The sequence below is a fragment of the Erinaceus europaeus genome, chromosome 4 (genome assembly GCF_950295315.1).
Source record: "Erinaceus europaeus chromosome 4, mEriEur2.1, whole genome shotgun sequence".
Classification (NCBI taxonomy): Eukaryota; Metazoa; Chordata; class Mammalia; order Eulipotyphla; family Erinaceidae; genus Erinaceus; species Erinaceus europaeus.
This window is the reverse complement of record NC_080165.1, coordinates 26,242,475-26,254,780: the sequence shown is the minus strand read 5'-3', so window position 1 is coordinate 26,254,780 and position 12,306 is coordinate 26,242,475. Positions and strand designations below refer to the sequence as shown.

At 44.3% G+C, this 12,306-nt stretch overlaps 1 protein-coding gene across 1 annotated transcript in view; it reads left to right on the top strand.

Moving 5' to 3' along the window:
• ARFGAP3 (ADP ribosylation factor GTPase activating protein 3) overlaps window positions 1-12,306 on the top strand; it is a 47,624-nt gene that overhangs the window by 30,055 nt on the left and 5,263 nt on the right. The window contains exons 11-13 of the mRNA XM_060190783.1: window positions 305-427; window positions 6,005-6,136; window positions 11,734-11,881. Coding sequence (XP_060046766.1) covers window positions 305-427; window positions 6,005-6,136; window positions 11,734-11,881 — 403 coding nt within the window. The remainder of the gene's footprint in view (window positions 1-304; window positions 428-6,004; window positions 6,137-11,733; window positions 11,882-12,306) is intronic.

Genomic DNA, 12,306 nt, shown 5'->3' with positions numbered 1-12,306 from the left:
AGGACCCAGTTCAAGCCCTCCTCTACTTCCCACCTGCAGGGGACATTTCATAAGCGGTGAAGCAGGTCTGCAGGTGTCTATATTTCTCTTTCCTCCTCTATCCTCTCCCCCACTCCTCTCAATTTGTCTCTGTCCTATCAAAAACCAAAATGGGGGGGGGGGGATGGCTGCCAGGAGCAGTGGATTCATAGTGTACTGAACTCCAGAAATAACCCTGGCAATAAAAAAAAAAAAGTTCATTCTTTGGTAAACGCAAGTATCTTCATAAAGTAACTGATAAATTTTATTCTCTTGCTTTCTCAAGTGGCATTTCACATTCGGTGACTTCAGATATGCAGACCATTGAACAGGAAACACCAGTCATGGCCAAACCAAAAAAAAAGTATAGTGATGACAATGAAGACTCATATTTTACTTCCAGCTCAAGGTAATCCCATTAAGTTTTATCTTTAAAGTATTTTTGAAAATCAATCTAGTACAAACTTCTGAGTTTGTTTGCATTTGAGTAAATTGAAAGCCATTGACTTTATGTGGTCAGGGAGGTGGCGCAGTGGTAAAGCTTTGGACTCTCGAACATGAGGTCGTGAGTTTCATCCCTGGCAGTACATGTGCCAGAGTGATGTCTGGTTCTTTCTCTCTCCTCATTGACTTCTTTTTAGATGTTCTGACTAGAGCCAATTGTGTTCTTTGTTTTGTTTGTTTGATGTTTTAATTTTGGATACAGACAGAAATTGAAAGGGAAATAGGGAGAGAGAGAGACCTGAATCACTGCTTTACCACTTGTGAAGCTTCTTCTCCCCTGTAGGTAGGGACTGGGGGCGGGGGTTGAATCTAGGTCCTTGCACATTAAGACATATGTGCTTAGCTGAGTGTACCATCACCTGGCCCCTCAGTAGTGTTCTTTGAATAAAAATTGCCAAAACACCTGTAAATAGACAAAACTTGCTAATATTAAGATGTGTGGTAACATCAGCAGCCAAAAGTTATGAACGTCATTAACAGGAAAGTTGTATTTATCTAAAATGTGAATTTGGTGGTCCGGGAGGTGGCACAGTGATAAAGCTTTGGACTCTCAAGCATGAGGTCCAGAGTTCAGTCCCTGGCAGCACATGTGCCAGAGTGATGTCTGGTTCTTTCTCCTCCTATCTTTCTCATGAATAAAATCTTTCAAAAAAAGAAAGAAAAAATGTGAATTTGGAGAAGTATGTAAAACCCAGAAGTTCTCTATTAAGCTATTTAGACCTGTTCCAATTGTTGGAACATTTCATAGCTGTGTTTTTTCAGCAAACTCTTTTGTTTCAGAAGACCAGCTTCAGGAGTTCCTAGTTGACAGGATACGACATGAATAAGTACAGTTTGTGTGTGTCTGGTTTCCTAGTGAGACTAGTGCCTGCTGCAGGGCTCCTGGGGCAGAAACTAGGTGGTCCCTGTCTGATTAGTTCTGCCTGGCCCCAGCGTGAAACTGACCGTGGAGAATGCCATAGTTCACTGAATGCAGGGCCAGGAGAGCAATTTTAAACTTGAAGTCACTAATTATGGAAACGTTCCTCTAAAAACCAAAGCATTGGAAGGGGGTATGTGTGCAGCTGGGGCTACATATGGGGAAAGCACTGAGTCCTTCCCTGCCTTTCCTGCGAGCACCACTTTCTCCAGGCCCGTTTGTGTCCACCAGCCCGGAAGCCCTCCCAAGCCCCTCCTTTAGTGTTTGTAGGGAGACTTCATTACTTGAGCACCCATGATACAATCATACTGAGTTAACTTCTAGCCGGCTCTGCTCCTGGAAGTCATTGGAAATTCCACCCTCTAGTCACATGGTTGATTGCCAGACCATATCCTTAGAATGTCCCCAGTTGTTTCTGTCTTTTGACTAAGATCAAGTGTAGACCACTCCCAAAAGTCACCTTACTACCTTATTAAGGAGATACCTTTATGTGCCCCACTCCCTCCCTCCCTCCCTCCACTTAACTGTTAGCCAGGAACTGTGAATGAAGGCTAATGAGAACTGTGTATCAAGAGACACAGAATGAGACAGATGCATGGGTGGAGATCAAATCCAGAGTCTGGGGTCCGAGTCCAGAGTTTCATGCATGGAAGTCATGTGGTCTACCTGCTGAGCTGTTTCCCAGACTACCTAAATCTGTATTTCTTTCTTTTTTTTTAAATTTTATTATTTATTCCCTTTTGTTGCCCTTGTTGTTTTATTGTTATAGTTGTTATTGTTGTTGTTGTCGTTGTTGGATAGGACAGAGAGAAATGGAGAGAGGAGGGGAAGACAGAGAGGAGGAGAGAAAGATAGACACCTGCAGACCTGCTTCACCGCCTGTGAAGCGACTCCCCTGCAGGTGGGGAGCTGGGGTTCGAACCGGCATCCTTATGCCGGTCCTTGTGCTTTGCGCCACCTGCGCTTAACCCGCTGCGCTACAGCCCGACTCCCCTAAATCTGTATTTCTTACAACTCTAGATTTCTGTGACAAATCACATGTCACAGAAAGTAAATAACTTTCACGTTAAGTCGTATTGCTGCTTGGTAGCAGAATAGAAAGAGAAATGATGGGAGTTGGGCGGTAGCACAGCAGGTTAAGCGCACATGGCGCTAAGCGCAAGGACCTGAGTAAGGATCCCAGTTCGAGCCCCCGGCTCCCCATCTGCAGGGGAGTCACTTCACAAGCGGTGAAGCAGGTCTGCAGGTGTCTATCTTTCTCTCCCCCTCTCTGTCTTCCCCTCCTCTCTCCATTTCTCTCTGTCCTATCCAACAATGGCGACATCAATAACAACAACAATAATAACTACAACAACAATAAAAAACAACAAGGGCAACAAAAGGGAAAATAAATATTAAAAAGAAAGAAAAATGACTAGAGATGAGGTTACCCATGGAGTGGGGTGGGGTCCTGAGAAACTTCTGGGCTTTCTCTTCCTTTGCTGGAACTTCCAAAATTCTTGGGCTCTTTCTCCAAAAGCTTAGACAGAAGAATTAGCCTGAAAAGTCTTGTTGCTATGAAACAGTTATGGTTTGAAGCCAGGGAGCAGATGGTGTTTTTGTACAACCCATACCTGCTGGGGCTTCTGCCAGAGAGGTAGGTGCTTTGTTCACAGTCACCTACAGACTGTGTGATGGGAACAGATGCACCTTTCCTAGTGCTTGTTGGCGGTGACCACTATTAGTAATTACTACCAGGCTACCGTGAGTTTTTTCGCAACTGGGATACAATAAACAGCGACTCTGGGAGGGAAGGTCAGCATATCTGTTCATTGAGGAGCTCTCGTTGTCTACAAAGTATGCTGTTTCTCTTAAACACAAGATCAATTACATCTTTGTTATTTTTATTGACTTCCATTGTCTGCACAATATAAATAATGACAGTATATGCTGAGTACAACATGATGAAACAAGAACGGTTTGCTGAGCCTTCTAGCAGGCAACTGGAGGCCGACAGGTGGCAGCCTTTCCCCAGTGAGTTGCTGAGTGTCCCTTGCATTGTGTAAGAGAACCCATACCCCAGCTGCCAGGGCTTAGAACCTGCATGACAGGCTCTGGCTAATCAGCAAGAGCCAAGTATCATCATGGCTTTCTCTCTTCTAGTTTTCCGCCAGTCCAAGTCATTGAAAAATAATATGATTGGGCAAGAGGGAAAAAAGTCTGACAACCTTTATGTTCCAGGATAAAGCACTTTGACTTACATTAATGAAGACTGTCATATCCTTAGAGTGACAGTAAATATGTAAGCTCCAGACACCGGTGTCTTCTCTGAGCGTGGGGGACATCTCTGCTTCTCTTTCTTCCAGTCGGAGCTGGTAGCCCAGGGTCCATCACTGACCAGCCACAAGGAGAGTTGAGTCAGTTTCTAACTAACATGCAGCTCTGCTCTGAACACTGCGTGTTTCCCTTCCTGGGGAAACAAGGCCAGGGACTTGTTCTCCATGACCTTCTTTGCCAGAAAAGTCAGCTCTAGACGTCCTGCTTTCTCTCTTTTTCCCATGTAAAGTCATACTAAGTCACCTGGCTGCTGCAAATGGCAGGTTTACCTCTCTTCTTGTTTTGTTTCCATCTGCCAAGAAGTGTTTTTTCTTGCCATCAGCCCCCCACACACACACACTCCTGCCTCCTAGCTCACCTGGGCCCTGGCCTGTTTGCTCTTAGAGGCTCTTAGAGGCTCCTGCTGTACTCAGTCTTACATTCAGCTTGGACTGCAGGCTCCACAGCCACACAGCTGTCTGTCTTTGTCTAACTCCCTGGCTTCCTGTGTGCTTCTGCCCAGGTGACACTTTTGAAAGTCTCTTCTACTTTCTCTTCTGTCACCCTATCTGTTTAAGACTGGAGTTTCTTTTCTTTTTTCCTTTCTTTCTTTTTTTGCCTCCAGGGTTATTGCTGGGGCTCAGTGCCTACACTACAAATCCACTGTTCCTGGAGGCCATTCTTTCCCTTTTGTTGCCCTTCCTTGTTTATCAGTGTTGTTGTTACTGTTATTGTTGTTGTCGTTGTTGGATAGGACAGAGAGAAATGGAGAGAGGAAGGGAAGGCAGAGAGGGGGAGAGAAAGATAGACACCTGCAGACCTGCTTCACCGCCTGTGAAGTGACTCCCGTGCAGGTGGGGAGCCGGAGGCTCGAATCGGGATCCTTATGCCAGTCCTTGTGCTTTGCACCACGTGCGCTTAACCCACTGTGCTACTGCCTGGCCCCCTGGAATTTCTTAAACTGTGCTCCTTGCTAAGGAATGTGTGTGTGACCAGGCTGCTTTCTCTGCTAAGAGTGGTGGCTTCTGAGAAGGCATGTTGACTGTTGATTCAGGCACAGCTACTGCTACCTGTCAGTCTCTTCCCTGTTCCAGTGCAACTCTGTTGCTCTTGGTCACACTTTTCTGTCACTACACAGCCCCAGAAGCTGTGGTCAGTCTTGCCCTCTGAGCAATACCCTTCTCAGTGATGCTTGGCTGATGAAGGTGGAGACTGACAGGGAGCGCCAGCTTCTCCTCCTAGATGCTGACAGGTCAAGTGTATATCAGGCTCCTGAAAGCAAGACAAGCTCCACAGCTTTTCTGACTCTAGGAGGGGGCTGATTAGCATCACTGGCATTTATTTTATTTTATTTTTAATTTTTTACCAGAGCTCTGCTCAGCACTGGCTTATTGTGTGCAGGAGAATCTGGGACTTCGGAGCCTCAGGCCTGAGAGTCTGTTTGCATAACCACTATGCTGTCCACCCTCCCCTCACCCATATCATTCACATTTTAAGCTGTAGTTCTGTGGTCCATTTGCTGTGTCTCTAACATGAGGAACACTTTAGATGGGTCACTTCTCCGGGCCCAGCACTTTAGATGGGTCACTTCTCTGGGCCCAACACTTTAGATGGGTCACTTCTCCGGGCCCACTTCTCCGGGCTCTGACAAGCACATATGGCATGCAACCACCTAACAAGAAGGAACTGGCCTGCGAGAAAGTGAGATCTGGGCCGGCAGAGTAGCTCGCCTGGGTAGTGTGCCATCAACACAACCCAGGTTCAAGTCGCAACCACGGAGCAATGGAGGAAGCTTAGATGTTGTGGTATCTTTCCCTATCTCCCTCTGTCTCTCTTTATCTAAAAAAGTTGGCCTGGAGCAGTGAAGCCCCAGTGAAGAAGAAAAAAAATATGAAATCTGTAACCTGTGGAAGGTAACTCAGTGACTAGGTGCCTGCCATGTGCTATCCAGATGGCCTAGGTTAACTTGTACTGCAGTGACAGACATCTGCCAGGCCTTCAGACACCATGAGGTCCTCTCTGTCAATTACTAAAGCCAACTGAGAGCGATTGTCCAGGTAGATGGAGGTTTCACCCACCTAAGGCTATAGCAACAGGGGAAATAGCAGCTGGGTGTGCCCAGCACTTCCAAAGCCGAGGAAGTAACTCACCTTAGGTCTGCTCCTGGTCTAATGTCACATGAGCCTGGGAAATACAGACTCCCACAGTCCCCCTGGGTGGATGTCAGAAGGATTCTCCAAAGTTACTGATCTGTTGTGCTTCATACAGGTACTATGACGAGCCCATGGAGATAAGGAGCAGTTCTTTCTCTAGCTGGGATGACAGTTCCGACTCCTTCTGGAAGAAAGACACTGTCAAAGATACAGACACAGCCCTGAAAGCCACAGGCTATTCAGACAGGTATGCTCAACAGGACCTCGGGACTGGAAATAGTGAACTCATGCAACTCTGAGAGGTTCCTTACGACTCATAACTAACTTTGTTCTAGTATTTCAAGAATGTTCTTTCTGTTTGGAAAGAGTGATTCTAAATTGGACCTAAACTTCAGGGTCCCGTGTGGACCCATTGAAAAACCTGTGGATGTTAGGCTTCTGCCCTGGATATTTTTGATTCCATAGACCAGGGATGTCTGAGTCAAGAAAGATTTCACTCCTCCCACCCCCCATATTTTCAGGTATTATTTATATTATTATTCAATCAGATTCACTTTTTTTTTTTTTTTACAGTTCTACAAGTTCTGACAAGCACATATAGCCATATACCGCCCACCAAAACCAAGGGCAGAGCAGCACCTTGGCAACTGCTCTTTTTTACTTTTTGTCTTTTGTCTTTTTTACTGTAGTGCCAAGGAATGGATGTAGGGCCTCACACAGAAGCAAACTGCTGGGCTGCCTCCTCAGCCCAGTTTTTAGTTTGTCTTCTTGAGAAAGAGGAAGAGAGCTAAAGTCATTAGTGCTGCCCATGGTGCTCCCAAGAGGTGCTGGGGATTGAACCCAGGACCTTAAGTCATGTATTCTACCTGCCAAGCCGTCTTCTGGTCCTTGGTCTGTTTCCGTGTTTCAACAATTTGCCTTTCCCAGAGCGTTATACAGATTGAATCATACAAAAACTGCCCTTTTAACTTTTCTGCATACATTGGAAACTCAATCCTCTTGTGTCAGTTCCACTCTGTTGTTGAGTTTGTTTATCCACTTATGAATGAAGGAGTGTTTACTAGAATGTGTTATCTCAAAAGGAGCCTGGCGAGTACAATAGGGCACTAACACATTGGGGCAGCAGATGTACCGTGGGTTATCCTAGGTAACTGGAATGCATGGTCGCTCTCCTTGTTTTGTGTCCTGCATAATATAGGACAGTGTCTTTCGTGCATTTCAACAACAAACATCATTATTTACTAATTAGTCAATGGAGCTGCAGAGTGAAATAACAGGCCTGTTTTAAACAGAAAATTCCATCAAATATTGTAGGTGATTTAGATATTTGGGTTTTTTCTGTTGTTGTTGTTGTTGCTCTGTTTTGTTTTTTGCCTCCAGGGTTATCGCTGGGCTCGGTGCCCGCACTATGAATCCACTGCTCCTGGAGACCGTTTTTTCCCTTTTTGTTGCCTTTGTTGTTTTATCATTATTCTTGTAGTTATTGTTGTTGAGGTCGTCATTGTTGGATAGGACAGAGAGAAATGGAGAGAGGAGGGGAAGACTGAGAGGAGGAGAGAAAGATAGACACCTGCAGACCTGCTTCACCACCTGTGAAGCGACTCCCCTGCAGGTGGGGAGCCGGGGGCTTGAACCAGAATCCTTACGCCAATCCTTGCACTTCATGCCACTGCACTATTGCCTGGCCCCCTGTGATTTGGATATTTGTTCACTTTTTTTTTTTAAGAGTGTTGAAACTTTCTAAAGTGGCTTGAGATCTTTTTATGATAGTCTAGGAATTGACTTTTTAAAAATTAATATGTGGTGTGCATACATTATTAATGAAGAACACATTTGCCTCACCCCAAATTAATTTGACTTTGTTTGACTGTTGGTTTGTTTGTGAGAGAACATGTGCCAAGAACACTAAGGCTCTGCCTTCTTAGCAAATTCCAGGTATCCACTGCGGCCCTTAGTGACCGTAGTCACTGCACTACACAGCTGGGCCCTCGCCTTTACTCGCCTTCTCAGTGGAAGTTTGTGTGCTTGGACCAGTGTCTGCCCGTACCCTGCCTCCATGCTGGTTTCTCAGTTGCTGTGAGTGGGGCGCTCAAGTGCCCTGCATCTCAGGAGCCCCTTCTTGTATAGTTTCCCTTTCTGCACATCCAGTCACCCGTGGTCAGCCAGGGTTCCAAAATCTCCTGCACAATAAGACAATTCAGAAGAGAGACAGAGCCCACATACACGTTGCTGTGATGATTGCAGTATACATTTTGGTTTCATTTCATTATTACTATTAATATCTTATGCTACTTAGCTTATAAGTTAAAGATAATATGCATCATGTATAGAAAAAAGGGGGGCAGTGGCACTCCAGTTAAGTGCACATATTACCAAATGCAAGGATACGAGCAAAGACCTGGGTTGAAACCCCCACTCCCCACTTGCAGGGTGTCCACGAGCAGTGCGGCAGGTCTACAGGTGTCTGTCTTTCTCTCCCTCTACCTCCCCCTTCCTTCTCAGTTTCTCTCGGCCCTGTCAAATAAAAAGAAAAGAATCAAAGCCCACCAGAAGCAGTGGATTCATAGTGCCGGCACCAAGCCCCAGTGACTGGTGGCAAACAGCAAAACAAACAACAACAACAACAACAACAACAACACACTGTACAGATTGGGGTACTGTCCACAGCCACGAACAGTGCTTTCTGGCGGTTCCTTTCTTTCTTCTCTCTCTCTCTCCCTCTCTCTCTCTCTCCCTCCCTCCCTCCCCCCCTCCCTCCTTGTTGTCTTCCTTTATGATGTGATGGGTTTTTGTTTAGTTTTATACTATCTTTTCTCTATCTCTTTCATGTATCTGTTCTAGGGTTTTGCTTTATGGTTACCTTGATTCTTATATAAAACAGCTTTTAGTTATAGTGGTCTGTTTGTTTGTTTTTTAGTGGTCTGTGTTTTTAAAAAATATTTATTCCCGGGAGTCGGGCTGTAGCGCAGCTGGTTAAGCGCAGGTGGCACAAAGCACAAGGACCGGCCTAAGGATCCCGGTTCGAGCCCCCGGCTCCCCACCTGCAGGGGAGTCGCTTCACAGGCGGTGAAGCAGGTCTGCAGGTGTCTATCTTTCTCTCCTCCTCTCTGTCCTCCCCTCTTCTCTCCATTTCTCTCTGTCCTATCCAACAACAATGACAACAACAACAATAATAACTACAACAATAAAACAACAAGGGCAACAAAAGGGAATAAATAAATAAAATAAATATTTAAATATATATATATATTTATTCCCTTTTGTTGCCCTTGTTGTTTTTTATTGTTGTAGCTATTATTGTTGTTATTGATGTCGTGGTCGTTGGATTGAACAGAGTGAAATGGAGAGAGGAGGGGAAGACAGGGGGAGAGAAAGACAGACACCTGCAGACCTGCTTCACCGCTTGTGAAGCGACTCCTCTGCAGATGGGGAGCCTGGGGCTCGAACCGGGATCCTCACGCCGGTCCCTGCGCTTTGCGCCACCTGCGTTTAACCTGCTGCGCTACTGCCCGACTCCCTAGTGGTCTGTTTTAAGCTGATAACACCACAACTGAAGTTTTATAGAAAAAAAAATTTTAATATATACTATTTTTCCCTAACCTTGTTTGTTTGTTTTTGTTACTACTGGGACTTCACTGCTCAGGGGTGACTTCATATAGAGAGACAGAGAAAAGGGAAGACACAACTGTCCTGAAGCTTCGCTCAGTGCAGTGGGGTTCAGGCTCAGATCGGGGCCATGCTTCATGACAAAGCAAGATACATTATGTAGGTGAGCTCATTTGCTAGCCTTTAATTTTCTTTTAATTTTATTAGTTACTTAATATTGATTTACAAAAGCACAAGGTAGCAGAGGTGTAATTCCTCACCAGTCCCACCAGCAGAGTTCGGTATCTCCACTCCCTCCACTGGAAGCGACAGCAGTTTTCCCAGGGTCAGAGATGTGGGTTATTTGTCTACATTTATATTTACTTGCCCATTTGTTCCCATGTTCCCATCTTCTCTTCCTTCCTAGTCACACCGAGGCTAGCCTTTAATTCTCTATCTTTGATGTCACAGTTTACATCTTCAATATTGTATAACCACTAATTATTGTAACTATAGTTATATTTTAACTTATCTTTCAACCTTTATCCTAGAATTAAATGACTTACTCACTACCAAATTTGACTATCCTTGCCTTTAAACTTCCATATATACTTTCTCAATATTAACTGGCATCCTTTTATTTCAGCTTAATGAACTCTTTTAGCATTTCTTGTAAGGTCTAGTGATAATCACTTTAGAGAATTTTTTCTTCTCATTTCAGGAGAACAGCTTTGCTAACTACTCTTCATTGGCAGTTTTCTTTTCCTCGTTCAGCACTTTGAATATATCTCCACTATTTCCTGACCCGCAAGATTTATAGTTAATAACACCCTTATGGGTTTTCTTTTTTTTTTTTTCTTTTTTTTTTAAATATTTTGTTTATTAGTGAGAAAGATAGGAGAAGAACTAGAAAGAACCAAACATCAATCACTCTGGTACATGTGTTTCTGGAGATAGAACTCAGGGCCTCCAGCTTGAGGGTCCAATGTGTTATCCAATGTATGCCAGCTCACAGACCACTCTTAACGGGTTTTCCACTAAATATGATGAGTTTTTGTTTGTTTTCTCTTAGTCTCAGAATTCTTCCTTTGTATTTTTTTTTAGTGAAAGAGAGACATGAAAGAGAGCAAGGCAGTGTTCTGCCGTTTATGTACTTTCTGCCCCTTTCTTTCTCTTTCCCCTCCTGGGACTCCCATAGTGTGTAAATTGTTTCTCTTGATGGGATCTCACAATTTATATCCACTTTCTTCATTCTTTTTGTTTTTCTGATTGGATTTATTTATTTATTTATTTATTTATTTATTTACTGGGTAGAGATAGCCAGAAATCAGGAGGGAAGGGGTCATAGGGAGAGAGAGAGAGACACACCTGCAACACTGCTTCACCACTTGTGAAGCTTTCCCCCTGCAGATGGAGACTGAGGGCTTGATCAAGCCTGGTGTTGACACTCTGCTGCATTTCATTTCAGTCACTATATTCTGCAGCTTGAAGGTTTCTGTTTGGCTCTTTCTTAAAATGATTTCTACCTTCCTGTTGAACTTCTTGTTTTGTTTGTGTGCCGTTTCCCTGATTTCTGTGTTTTGTCTATATGTGTCTTTGTAGGTTTCTGAACTTCCTTAAAAAATTGCTTTGAACTATTCTTCAGAGAGTTCTCTGCAATTAGTTACTAGAAGTTCATTGTAGTCCCATTGTAGTATCATGTTTCCTTGACTTCTCATATTCCTTGGGGTCTTATGTTGTTATCTTTGCATTTAGAAAAGAAGTCCTTTCTACCAGCTTTTTTCGGGCTGGCTGTGGGAAATCCTTCCCCAATCCTCCCTGCCAAGGTTCTGAGATGCTCGAAGACCTTTTCTGTGGATGGATTTACTTGAAGGCTGCATGCATTCTTTAGACACACAGAACCTGATCCATTACTAAGAGCATTCTGTTTACTTTCCTGAAGACGGTGTCCTGAAATGTTCATATTTATCTGTTTTCTGCCAGTCCTGCAATGCTAGTCTGGCTTTCTATATGTGTTCGTAACTTCTGCAAAGACTCACACTCATCGCATGTGGGATGCAGAGGAAGTTTGCCATGGGGGTGGGACTTGCATGTGTTATGTGTGTGTAGCATAGGGGGACTTCTGTGGGACTGTGGCAACTCCATAGACAAAGCATACTCAGTGAAATCTGCCAGGTACTTAGTAGCACCTGCAGGCCTTTTTGATGATTTCTGCCATCTTGTTGATGTCACTCCTATTTTGACTGGTTTTGCTTGTAGACCTGCTCGCCGTAAGCCAGACTATGAGCCAGTTCAGAGTACGGATGAAGCGCAGAAGAAGTTTGGCAATGTCAAGGCCATTTCATCTGATATGTACTTCGGAAGACAAGCCCAGGCTGATGTAAGTGTCCAAAGTATCTCTACATGGACCTCATAGAAGCGTGCAGGAGCATGAGAGGCATCGGGGCTGGGGGAGAATAGACAGGGAGTGACCCCAGGTCCTTGTGACTAATCACCCACTTGAGGCTTCAATAAGACTAATGATGGGCCGTCAAGGTCTGTGTTTATTTTACGTCACTGTGTTTTGAGCATCTGAATTTTCTGGTTTTTGTGCCAAGGATCAAGCCTAGGGCGTCAACATGTGAAGTATGTGCTCTACCACTGAGCGGCATCCCTGGCCTCACTCTTTTGAATTGTCAATCTTTTTTTAAAAAATTTATTTTTACATTTATTTATTCCCTTTTGTCGCCCTTGTTTTTTTATTGTTGTAGTTATTATTGTCGTTCTTGGATAGGTCAGAGAGAAATGGTGAGAGGAGGGGAAGACAGAGAGGGAGAGAAAAAGATAGACACC